General features: G+C 38.1%; 1 protein-coding gene across 3 annotated transcripts; it reads right to left on the reverse strand.

The window, feature by feature from the left end:
• Nucleotides 1-1,166: 1,166 nt before the first annotated feature.
• On the reverse strand, nucleotides 1,167-12,285 carry LOC142375356 (microtubule-associated protein RP/EB family member 3-like). Of its 3 annotated transcripts, none has more exons than XM_075459355.1 (8): nucleotides 12,183-12,285; nucleotides 6,915-6,970; nucleotides 6,307-6,431; nucleotides 6,073-6,218; nucleotides 5,786-5,945; nucleotides 3,784-3,920; nucleotides 3,365-3,517; nucleotides 1,167-1,320 (listed from the first exon to the last, which is right to left on the reverse strand). In XM_075459355.1, the coding sequence occupies exons 3-8, from the start codon at nucleotides 6,425-6,427 to the stop codon at nucleotides 1,252-1,254; spliced, it is 786 nt and encodes a 261-aa protein (XP_075315470.1). In that variant the 5' UTR covers nucleotides 6,428-6,431; nucleotides 6,915-6,970; nucleotides 12,183-12,285; the 3' UTR covers nucleotides 1,167-1,251. The 3 variants fall into 3 exon arrangements, with proteins under 3 accessions (XP_075315470.1, XP_075315469.1, XP_075315471.1); XM_075459354.1 differs by having other exon boundaries at nucleotides 6,307-6,434; XM_075459356.1 differs by lacking the exon at nucleotides 6,915-6,970 and having other exon boundaries at nucleotides 6,307-6,434; nucleotides 12,183-12,282.
• Nucleotides 12,286-13,301: the final 1,016 nt, after the last annotated feature.

Below are 13,301 nucleotides of genomic sequence, written 5' to 3' on the forward strand. Positions count from 1 at the left end.
CAGACCGGTCCAACTAATGTCAGCCACAATAAAAACCAAACATTTATTTCTGCGGCAGCCGTGTGAAACGTGTGAAAACTCAAAAACGGCAAAGGAGAAGTAGTGATAGCAGCTAAAATGTTTCACCCAGTTAACACAGTCAAACATTAGTATTTAGTGTCCGTCTGTCGTGTTTATTTGCTTCAACATTTGTTCATTCGTAGAGTTTGTGGCCTGATATTTGTGTAATAAATAAGTTTTACACGGACGCCTTTGATTTGGCCATCGAGGAATTCAATGTAAACTTTGTACATCTTTCAAAACAAATCTATAAAATATAAAATAGCATCTTTCTATATCTTCCTGGCAGCAGCCAGTCACTGCATGTTGGCATTTTGGATCATTTCAGTCGGTTTTGTTTCGCTACATTTAGTGCAAGACCTTCAATCTCCCCAAATCCAAACTGCACGTGGAGCAGATTTAAAAAAAAGATAAATAAATAAAAACATAAATACACCAAGCTGTCGGGACACAAGTAAACCCTCTCAGGTGGAATAATTTGATGAGTGAAAACACATCTGTGATGTTTTGGCCACAGAACAATGTTTCCCTTTTTAGCAGTAACTGTACATGTGAGCAGTTTAAAGTCTGTGATATGTCTGCTGGCTAAATGTTCACATGCGTTACCGTGTGCAATACGATCAAAATATATCCATGTGCAGGCCTCTCTCCTGTAGGGCTAAACGCTTTATAATCTCACATTGTGAAATTTACAGCCAAAATATCAAAACAGCTGATTCCACTGTGTGTACAACATTGCACAGCTTCATATATATATATATATATATATATATATATATATAAAAACTCTGGAGAGAAGCCTGATGCGTGTCTGTGTCTCTGTGGGCTCAGACGGACAGATTCATGGCATCTCTGTTATCCCGCTGTTGTTACCTTCAAACCTCTGACAGACTGGCGAGCTGAACTAGTCCTGCAGTGCAGCTGTCCAGTCTGATAACAGGTTAGGATTAATCGATTAAAGCCGAGCCGGGACGCCGGGCCCTAGTCAAGACAGGTCTGAGTTAAGCGTCCTTTTGGGAGTAAAAGTTTGGGAAGCCAGGCTGTACAACAATGTCGTCATGGATACAGCCGTGGACAAGGTGGGAGAAGTCGGGGGAGGTTGTAAAAAGCAACTTAAGAGGGTGAAAACAATGACATAATGGTCTGATTAAAGGATGACAGGTGAGGGAGGGTGACGACGGGCAAGAGATTTTAAAACTCCTCCTGGTCTCCTCTTGTTCCTTCGTCAATTTCCTCATCTTCTGGTGGTGCGAATCCATCCTGCAAAAGACACTTCGTGTCAGTGTTGAAGCTGTAGGTCGTGCTGCCGTCGGGCCAATAAAAATCTCCCCTAAATCATTTCTATGACGGCCTACTTCGATGTTCCTTTCTTATATTTCTTTGTATTCAGATTTTTTTGCCACATTACATCATTCTGCAGAGTCGGGGACTAAAAAGATGAGAGACAACCAGAGGTCCGTTTCACAAAGCAGGTTTAGTGAAAACTCTGAGTTTTCCCTTTTCACAAAGGGAGGTAACTTAACCTCTTGGTCAGTTACCATAGTAACAGACTCTCTGAACCTAACCTGGTTGGGACCAGGTTTTACTCAATGAGTTTCTCTCTGTCTCCGCCCTCTTTCAGCCACACACGCCATTTGATTTCCTCATTCATTCAGTCAGCAGAGCGAGTTCTTCTACTTCTAGAAGTCCATTAGGCACAGTTGGAGATGACTTTTTTTCACCAACATGTCCTTTTGACAACGATCCCGTGGATGAAGGTGCAGCATTATTGCGCAGAGAAATATTTAAATATTTAATCGGGAGTCATAGATGTTTTAGCATTTACAGACATGTATCTTTTTGAGTGGCACCATCAGAATTTTGTTGGGACAAAAGAAAAAAAGACATAAAAGACAAATAAATATTTGTATGAATAGGCTTAAAAAAGATATATATAGGCCTATTATATGTTATAAAGACACTCGTGTCTTGGGGGTGGACTCAGAGGACGAGTCCCCTGCAGGGATTCCCTCAGCCACTGGCCTTCCAATATTGTGGTTTAGGGCCAGCTCCTCTGCCTCCGTTAGCGGTGGCGGTGCTGGGAACCAACCGATTTACGGGCATCTGCCTTCTTTCTGTTGGCTGAGTAAAAGTCTTTGTTAGTGTAAATAGGCTTAATTATTTAACAGAACATGATATAGATGAGAAGACATAGTTTATGTGTGTGAAAACAGCATTATGTTGGGGATAAAACAACAGCACAGTGAAATAGCCACTTAATATTTATTTTACAGTGTAAAACATGATCAAAATGAGCCTCCATACCGAGGTCTCACCTGTTTGAACAATGTTTTTATATTTCATATTAAACTGCTGCCAAGTGCGCTTCTCCCCTGCGGGATTGCACCTAAATGAAATAAATGAATTGGTTACCATTCAAGCAGTTTCCCTGTAATATTATTGTGATTGCAAAGGACTACATTTAAACTTACACTTTTGCTGCTGCAACAGTGTTGCACTTATTTCTAAAAACGTGTTGAAACTCGCCGTATGAGCGCATTAAGATTTCCAATTCGAGGTTGGTGAAAAACGTAGCCCCTCCCCTTTCCCATTGCCATGGTGACTCGTCGAATCGGGGCTCCATTGATGCTGGCTTGTTGCGCACACGCTAAACTCAAGGTGAAACTACTCAGAGTCGACTAAACTCCCTCAAATCAGCGTTTCTGGAACCGAAAACTCAGTTTTCTATCTCAGAGTAGATCAACTCAGAGTTCAGAGTTTGTTGAACCTGCTTTGTGAAACGGACCCCTGGTCTCTTTGTGCCTCAGAGGAGATTGAAGCTGACTTCAAAATGTTAAAAATGTTACTTATGTTAAGATAAGATGTAACAGAGTACTCTGATAAAACCTCAATATGATCACAGTGCTCAATTAACACCTCTGATGACTTCCTATAGTCACTTGATTCATCCCTAATAAACGATACGCTGTTTATAAAACTAGCTGCAGCTCTAATTGGCTTAAGTGCAAACCAACATTTTGTCTCTGGGCTAAATGCCACAAAATTAAAATTGTGCTTTTAAAATAAAACATCCGATGACACAAGTTTTTAGTAGAGCTGTGAACAGATGATAATTAGCATTATTTCCTGCATTACACAGTTTCTCTGTCAAATTACAGGTGTAGTTACAACTAATCTTCAAGCCAAACTATAAAGAAACTATGAAATAATACAATAAATAGGTAATTTCTTTCAATCTTTGATGTCATTACATCATATGAGCCAACACTGAAATGTACCCATATGTGTGGTGGACTGTATTTACCTCTGTAGCGTACAGTACGTTCAAAATTTTGCTGAGAACTGGGCTGGTATCGTTTTCACCCTCCTGGCAGATCAGCTCAATGTCTCTAAGCTTTCCGAAGTAGAAGTCCCTCTCCTTCTCCAGTCCGTCTATGGTCAGTTTCATATCCATGATCTATGACCAGTTACAGGGGAGAAAAATGACAGAAACACAGGAGAAAATAAACAATATTAATGATAGTATTTAAAGAATAAAATGAACTGGAGATCTGATTAATACTATGCCGACAGAAAGTGCAAATCTTGAGCACACACAAAAGCAGATTTCTCTTTAAATAATTGCCTGAATGAACCCACAGACTGTAACAATGTCAGAATTTGTCGGGTCGGGTCACTAAACCCTGAAGGAGTCTCTTGATCATCATAAAAAGTTAGCTTTACCTGCTGGTTGAGCTCGAGGAGCTCAGCGTCTCCTCCATTTCGGGTCACGGGGGTGGTCCTCCGAGCTGCTGGCACATTGATCGGCCTTTGTGGCGCCGGGACGATCTTCGGTGCTGTGGGAGACATTCTCATGGGGCCTATAAGACAGATGCACATGTGTTTATATATGGAAAACAGTTTGGATTGTGATTGATGCCTTTAGCCCATCAGTCTAACCTCAGATGCTGCAGCCTTTTCAGTCTTCCAGTGGTTGTCTGTGTGGGTTGTAGTTTAAATCAATGCAGCTGTCTCGTGCCTTTCCTGCATTACATGTGTATAAATGTGACCCAAGGCAAGATTTTATGCTTAACATCTTAACGTACGTGATTGTTGTGAGTTCTGTTAATTGTTTGTGAGTTCACGAAAGCACCCTGGTTGAACAGTGACCGTGCACATACTGAAAACAGACTAAAACCCACAGCTGCTGTGCTCCCGATCAGCTGATTTTGCTGTTTGGACACAAAACCTGAGTTCAAGAGAAACCAGCTAAGCCTAATTCTAACATCAACATCACCCTTCAGCCTCACGCTGAAAGAAACATTTATCTAACGAAAGCTGTTTTTAAACACCAGCAGCAGGGACTTTCTGGAGAATTAGATGCTGACTTTGTCTTGCACTTGACAGCAGGAGATTCTCTGCATGAGATGCATTTTCACAGATGGAAATATTCCCAAATGGTTCCTGTGTAGAGCACACAGGAGGCAGAGCATCTATTCTGCCACTGTCAGTGGGGTTACATGGCTGTAAAAATCAGATGAAGGGCTAAATTACAATGACACTGAGTTATTAAGTTCATTTATACACCTTAATCTGACAAGAAATTGAATCGGATCGGGTTACTGCGGTCAGATTAAGACCCCGAGATAACTCGGTTGAAAGTCAAATTAAACCTGCTTGTAGACGGTAATGCATGCTGTGAATCAGACTTTGCGTTCTGCGCATGCTCCAGATTTTTTCCCGGGGTCGTGAACCGGAAGTCAAACGAGACGATATTACTGTTGTTGTCGCCGTCAGAAAGAAAGAAACAACGCGATGGAGAATGCTCCGTTGTGCATCGTGTTTGTGCAACAAGCAGCTCATCACAGACCAAATGTAGAGGGACCTAGCTTCATCTTGCTCTGCGTTCTCCATCTTTCTCCAATGCCTGAGTTTGTTGTTGTTGTTGGTGGTGGTGAAGAGGTCAACAGGAAGTGGCTCTATTAGCAACAGTTGAAATGGGTACAGCGCCACCTATCGTATCGGAGTATGACATGCTTTGTGCCAATGATTCGATTCATTCACCGCCATATATCCAAGGACAATTACCCTTTCTCAAATAAGGAGCAAAATCCAACTATAGCTATAATCGAATTAATCTCATCATGTAACCCCACTGAGTATTCTCTTCACTGCTCACGGAGGACCTACAATTGTTGTTGTTTTTGTGTTTACATCTACATGATCTGAGTGGAAAACAACATGCAAGTCAGGAGAAAAAAGTATGGACATTTCCTTTGAGAAAACAGATGAAACCAGTAGAGCAAACACACACACAAGGTCATCCTCAATCAGATGCCTTTGTAGCGTGTCTGGAGAAGAATGCTGATATTTGGAGGGTATGACATTTAATGTAAAGGTTGTATACTTTTCATTTCTTGTAATTTTAACAAATAGCCCCCAGTTTGTGTTGCTAAGCAACTTCCTAAAGCTTTTTTTTTTAGTCTGTGTCTGCAAACAGAGGTTGACAAAGAGAAGCCAGGATAGACCAATAAACCGAGTAACTAAGTAAACACTCACACACACACACACACACACACACACACACACACATGCTAAATGCATGTTACCTGAGCGAGAGGGTGTTTTAGGTTTATGATGAATGGGTTCACCTGAGTTAGAGGTCAGGATGTGGGTTCATGAACAGGTGAGAGCAATGAAATAAAGCATTTAACTTCACACACACTCACACTTGTGTGCTTCGTACCTGGGTTAGGCGGAGGTGGCGTTCCCTCCTGGCCCTGCCTCATCAGCACGGGGTCGTATTCTTTCCCGTCATAGTTGGCGTCGAAAAACTTCTTAAACCACTGAAGGAACTCAAAGTTGTCCTGGAACTTCCCTTTCACCAACCTTTCCACAGGGATGATCTGAGGAGGACAAAGAGGAACAGGAGGACTGAAGTTATCTCTATAAGAAACCAGATCAATGACTGCTTCACCTGAATAAATACCCTGGAATAATTCCAACAAACACCACCTGTTAGCGTGCTCTCACCTTGTCAACATTCATTCTCTTGAACGAAGCCTGTAAGACCTTGAAGTTGTGGATGTACTCATGCTCCAGTTTTGCATTAAACTTGATTTTCTTCATCAATATGCACCCAGGAAATAGCATGTCCATGAAATGGCAGTAAGCGCCGCCTACATCAAAAACAGGGGACACACTTTTAAGAGCTTAACATTAATTTTTAATTAATTGGAAAGAACTGACATCAAAGTGTGTGTTTACCTGTGCAGAGCTGCTCTATCTTTGTGTAGTTGAGTTGTAGAGAGTCGTTGACCCACGCCAGCATGTCATGACGACTCAGATTCTCTACAGTCATCGAGGTGGAGTAGACATTCACCGCCATCCTCCTGCTTCACAAACACAGACACATACAGTGTGTTTTAACACTGCAATTACACCTTAACCTTGAGATTAAATGAAAACAACCACAGAATACACAAAAAAATCTGCTCTTTCCTTTTTTTTTTTTAATCTTTTAGTTTTTATCTTTAACATGTTGCATTTAGGCAAATTTGCTCAATAGTATAGAAACCAGGATACTGTGGCATACAAAATAAATGTCATCATCATAAATCTCATTCTGGATCATTAAACGACTATAAACAAACGTAATATATGAATAACTAGGTTTGAATAAAACAATGAATGTGTATGTAAACATACTCAACTTCACCTAAATATTACAGGTCATCTTTTAGTAATAAATCTTCCCATGAGGATGGTGATGTGTAGTTTAATAAACAGGATATAATATACCAACTTCTCTCTTTGTGACAGCATTTCAAATGTAATGTGCTGCCTAATACTACACACACACACACTTTACCCACCTGTGCTGGGTGTGTGTTGGTGCGTACTGTTGTGCTTTACCACTTTAGAGAAATACCTGGTGGACAGAAACCAGAACTGTGTGAGATATCAGGACCGCTAACATTCATACATCATGTCAATGTGCCACCTTGGCAGCGGTGAGGGTTCTTCTTCTGTTGTTTTATGTCCGCTAGCAAACAGTTAGGTGGATTACTGCCACTTTGTTGTGGTAGCAGCTACTTCTTCTTAGAACTGATCAAACTACTGACCATTTTACCCACTGATTATTTGGTCTATAAACTTTTAACTATAAACGTATACAAAACCCAGGCATAAAACAGATATACGACAGACAGGGAGCAACCAAATTGTTTTAAATGAGGGCTACATAATATTAGGAAAATAAGCAGTATGTCATACAACAGCTGACGAGTGCGGTAACTATGTGAGGTGAATTTATTTATGGTGCTAATCTCAGGTGTATTAATGAGGGCTGCGTTCCACTTCTGCACCTGTGCATGCTGGTTAGCTGTAAGACGGGCAGAGCTAAATGGAATGCACCCCTCATTAACACACCGGTGCTCGTCCTATTTCAGGTCAAAAATGTCTTTAGATATCAACATGGTTGATTTTACATTTTAGATGTATTAAGCGGCCCTACATGAGATGATTAATCTCTATTTAATCAATTCAAAAATACAAATTCTCTGTCAGATTACTGATCGCTCACTTGTGTGAACCTCTTGCAGATAAACCAGCAGCTTCTAGTTTACACACCAGGCCACTAATCTCTGGCTCAGTTAATCCCTTTAACTCGGGTGTTTAACACGCTCTATAACAGCTCAGCTCACATCACTAGTAGCCTCGTACAGTGGGAATAAAAACCAGTGCAGCAGCGAAATATCACACTGAAAGATGACCGAGACAAGGAAAAGTCCAACAATACTGAAGCATTTCCCGAGCTGACGCTCTCCAAAGTAAACACCGTACAGGACGTTACGCTGAACAATCACTTCCTGACCGCAGGTCCTCACAGAGATAAGCTGTGGGCGGTGAATCTGCCAATTATTCAAGTTTATTTCTAACAGTTTCACACTGTTAATAGTAACAACTACATTCTCGTCTGTGTGACCTGTTCAACAAGTTAAGACTTTTGTTTACGATCAATAATCTACTCAATTTGTCATATAGTAATTAATTCAATACATTTGGGGTTTGAACTGCAAGACAAAAAAAGGCGTTTGAGGCCATCATTTTGAAGTCTGGAAATGTGACTGATAAATTGACTTGGAGATTGAATTGCTATGATAAAATGAGCCCTAACTTTAAGAGCAGAGTCTTTACAGAAAAACAGCAGTTGTTTGCTTTGTTTTAAGCAATTTATCAGTGATCAGTCATCCACGAACAGGTGAGTCTGCTCGTTTTACATTTCTACTCCAGAGCTGAAATTTATCCACTTGATTAATCTTCTCACGGTTTAAAATCCAGACTTTAATTTGTGAGATTTCCTCCTTTTCTTTGCCTTTATTTGACAGTAAATGTTGAACATCCGATCTGAAAAAAACACCTTTAAGAGATGTTAAAATTGATAAAAAAAAAAAAACTCATTGTTTAATCTATCTCATTAAATTAATGAGATAAAAATGAATAATCTCATTAACCGATAATTTATTAATAATAAAAACATAGAAAACACACGTTTTACTATTTCTTTCAAAAATATCAGCTCTTCTAGAATTGATAGCAACAATATATTTCAAAAGAGTTGGGACAGGTTTCATGTTTCCCACTCTGAAGCATCCCCTCTTCTTTTAACAACAGTCTGTAAACATCTGGGAACTGAGGAGACCAGATGTTGGACCTTTCGGAGAGGGATTTTGTCCCATTCCAGCTGCTTAACTTTCAAGGGTCTTGGTTGGTATGGTTGAAGCCATGTTGTTGTAAAAGATTCAGGATGTGGTTTAACATTGTCCTGCTGAAATATGAAAGGCCTCCCCTGAAAAAGACCTCATCTGGATGGGAGCGTTAATGCTTAATGATTTCCAGGACAGAGTCATGTCTGTTTTTAATGCTTTGCTGCCTGAGGACCTGAAGGTCAGATTTTAGTCCAGGCAGTCAGAGGAGTCTTTTTATGATATCATGTACTGTAGATGATGAAATATTCAAAGCTTTCACAATTTTATGCTGACAAACATTATCATGAAATTGCTCCTCAATTTGTAAAAAGTTTTTGCAGTCTCAGAGAGACTCTTCCTCTCTAGTGTGCTCTTTTTTTTTTATAACAGATTGTGTTACTGACCTTTTGTTAATTAACTTAATTAGTTACAACCAATTACTTTTCCAGCCTTTTCTTGCCCATGTCCCAGCTTTTTAAATTCAAGATGAGCTCATATTTTTCATTAAAATGGTAAAATTTCTCACTTTGTTATATTTTCAAAGTTTTATTGTGAATAAACTACTGGTTTATGATATTTGCAAATCACTGTATTCTGTTTTATTTACATTTTACATAGTTTCCCAGCTTTTTTGGGAATTGACTTACAGAGATACCATATTTTAAAAACTTTATCTTTGTTCTGTGCAGAACTTAAAGGTGTTGAATTTAGAGCAGCAGCAATATTATGTTTAATCGGATTATACAATTAAATAATCACTTAGGTATCTACACATTTCTTGAGAAAAATAGCAGATGTCTCATTTTTTACTGCAGAGCTACCTCTGAAATACATATAAAAATCTGTATTTGAGTGTAATATATATAATTATAGCCGTAATTAGTTACTGTGGGAGCAACCTAACAAACAGGGGTGCTTTGCATAGTTATCAATCAGTTATTTGCACAAACAGATAGAGCAAAATGATCATTTTAAGGATAAGAAATGCATGTTACTGAGAGGACAGTAGTTTTAAAATATATTTTATATGGATTTTATTTAGTTTAGAAGCTTTTATACATGTTGATTACAAGCTGATAAATGATATAACAATGCCAGCAAACAATAATGGCAAAACCAATTAGATCGAAGTCAGAAATCACCCGTAAAATAAAATAAATTTTACAATTACCGCAGTTAAAAATAGATGAGCAACAATTAGTATAGGGTAAGCATACCTATTAAGCCCATGCAACATATAAGCCCACTTGTGACTTCTGAGTCAATTAAAAAAAAACTACATCACCATTTTTTTCATGGTTCTTCCAATGAAGCTGCTTGTTACATAAATTATACTTTTGATTGAAAGCCAATCAGATTTGTCGATCTTGAGTTACTTGACATTACTTGAGTGACGTGCCTGCTGCTCCCAGAAGAAGTTGCTGTTATCAAAATCTAAGAGATTAGTGCTTTAAATAAAACATACATCAGAATTTTACTAGAATTAGAAATATTTTTTACTTTGATGTCAAAATGTGTGTTTTAGCAAGCTAGCCAACAGCCCACATGCTGCATCAATACAGTCACTGCATAGCATTGTTCATTGCAATGACATAAAGCATGATAAGCATGTGTAGTTTACATTTTTGTAGGCAGAATATCCTATTATACTGTTAAATAGATAATACATGTGTATATTTAGCTTTATTTATTTTTTCATTAACATTTTTACCAAGTGGGCTTAAAAGGGACTCTAGCAAAAAAAAAAAAAAACATAATTTAGGGTGGATGTAAATGAGTATAGCTAATTACTTAAATGCATGATCAATTGATACTTTTCATGTTATGTTAGTGCAGAACATATAGATTCATGTCATGTAGTTGTTTTTAATGTCATGTGTCTAGAATGAAATATTCTGACTTTTAACCAGAAATTCACCGATGTTCCCTTTAAGCCCACCTTTAAATATCAATTAAAGTTATTTTTTTTTAATTGTAAATACTGAAATTGACTAATTTATTATCCTTAAAATATTAGTATTGAACCAGGAAACTGCCTTTCTTTCAGTCATTAGGTCTTCAGAAATCTAGATGAAAACATCTGCACTCTCAACCAGCTGGCTGGACCAGAAATTTTGGCCAATTGTAAATGCGAACAGTACAATGTAGGATAGAGATACAGACAAAATGACAACACATTTTGAAAGATGAAGTATTGAAGAGTAATTTCCATTCTAATTTTGATGTAGTTAATTAATAGTTTTTTGGCTACATTCCAAAGAAGACATGTTGTAAGACATGTCAGTAAGGCTGATTACGCCTATTTCAAATACCATTTACAGGCCAGAGGAAAGGAGTGGATACAAAATGAAAATAGCTATCGAGAGCTAAGACATTACATATTTTAATAGAACAACTTTGGATTGTTGAGATTCTTAATATATATGTATTTATCAACAAATCATGAAGTGGGCTTATTTGGAACAAATTAAACAATAAAAAAATAAATAAATTATTGACATTTCAAATGAGATATAGACTATCATTTTAACTAAAATGTTCTCACTTCAATTGGGACGGTATATATTAAAAATGTCTGAAAAGCAGATTTGGTGGGCTTAATAGGTACGCGTGCCCTATATGTAATATAGTCTAATTCATTTAAAGCGTTATTATGAAAAATAGTGACATTACCGTATTTCTCTTTCATATTTATAGATAGTACAATTTTTTTTGTTAGTATATATTAACAATATAGTAAATAAAATATGAATATATTTGAAATATAATAAATTATATATGGAAAATTTCTAGGATAATCTTTCCAAACTTGTGTTTTTTGACAAATCAGATCAAATAAATATGTCACTCGATGTAATTCTAACATAAACTCAGAGCTTAACGTGCCATAAAGTGTGTTAAGATAAATCGTGTAAAACCCTTGAGAGTTGCACATTAACGGGCTGAACTTTGGTACCGGCACAGGACGGTTTAACGGCTCGGACTGGCCGTTTTAACAAGTTTGACGTTACAGCCGTTGAAACGGTGCGCGAGGCACCGCTGTCACTGTGTCTAACCAGCTAGCTACCAGCTAACTACTTACACTGCAAACGCAGGTTGATCTCCGTGAACAATTGACCGACGTCGTAGAATTGAAAGGATTTCCGGCTAATTTAATTTCACTAAGGCGGGATCAGCAACTCCAAATATATCCATGTGTAACTGAAAAGGAGACTTTTTCTAGTCTAACCATAACCCCCTCTGGAGGCCTTTTCGATAATACACAAGCACATTACCAATGTAAGAATGTCAGTCTCTTACGGGACGGTTTCAGTATTTACCCGACACGTGAATCAAATCTACTTCCCCACCAAAGAGGTGCATTTTAAGTAAAGTTAAGTTGATTTTACTCACCGTGGTAAACACTGTCCCTCTCACCGACGTCCCGTTTATACTGTTGATGGGCTTTCCGTTGCTATAACCCCGACTGTCGTATCAGTAAATTGCGCGAGACTGCTTCCACCTAAGCTGCTGGTAATGCGCATGCGCAAAACAGTGGATGATTTTTACAGTAGTTTTGGTGAAACTGGTCCTGGGGAACAGCCATTATGGAGACTTTTTCCAGCATTTTCCCAGTTTTTCTTAAAAAAATTCAACAGTATCACATGATTTTAAAGGTAAATGCAGGCTAAAATGTGAACAACTCTGGGGAAATTATTTTTGAATTGATGCCATATTTCAAAAAGGTTCAACAACACTGCAAATACATATATGAAGGAGCATCTATCAGCTAATTATTACTTAATAATTTAATCATTTTAGTGGTAACAGGTCAGTAATGGATATAAAAAGCAAATACTAGAGGCTTTTTATTCCCTAATTGTGTCAGAGACAGTGTTAAGGAATAATTAGAATAATGTTTATCAGTCACAACAAAATTACCAAACAAAGCTAGCTGCTGTATGCACAAATTAAACTCCAAGATGCAAAGATAAATATATAAACTATCTTCTCTGCACCAGGGATCCTTTCATATGGACTGAGGCAAAAAATGACAAACGATAGTTTAAGATTTGGTTCAGAAATGTCTTCCAAACTATATAAAGGCCAGCATCTTGTGACGGTTTGCAGCTGGATTTCTGCCAGGCGCAGGATTATTTGCACTTCTGTGGAGGGTCAATTAGTGCCAAACAATACCCTATATACAGTAATATATTGTACGGGATTAAGAGCAACATATGCTGCAGTTTAATGGTGTCTTTTTGCAGCGAGACAATCCCAAACAGCACAATTTGCATGTATTTTGCACTGTTTCTGTAGCCAAGGTACTAAACTGGCCTGTTCAGACCTGTCAGAGAAGTCTGGAACAAAATGACACAACAATATAACAACAGGAGCCTCTGAAAACATTTAACTTTCAAAAGTACATCAACTACTCTCCTATGAGTGGTATTAAAAAATGAACATCTGTTTTGTAATATCTATTTGTAATATATGTAGTTTCATATGCAGTTTTTATGATGCATTGGACGT

The sequence above is a fragment of the Odontesthes bonariensis genome, chromosome 24 (genome assembly GCF_027942865.1).
Source record: "Odontesthes bonariensis isolate fOdoBon6 chromosome 24, fOdoBon6.hap1, whole genome shotgun sequence".
Classification (NCBI taxonomy): domain Eukaryota; kingdom Metazoa; phylum Chordata; class Actinopteri; order Atheriniformes; family Atherinopsidae; genus Odontesthes; species Odontesthes bonariensis.

Excerpts from the sequence above, each read along its gene's own strand:
- LOC142375356 (XM_075459355.1), bottom strand. The coding sequence starts at position 6,427 with ATGGCGGTGAATGTCTACTCCACCTCGATGACTGTAGAGAATCTGAGT. Across the intron at positions 6,219-6,306 it reads GATAGAGCAGCTCTGCACAG|GCGGCGCTTACTGCCATTTC; the intron begins GTAAACACACAC and ends TTTTTGATGTAG. Across the intron at positions 5,946-6,072 it reads AGAGAATGAATGTTGACAAG|ATCATCCCTGTGGAAAGGTT; the intron begins GTGAGAGCACGC and ends TGTCCTCCTCAG.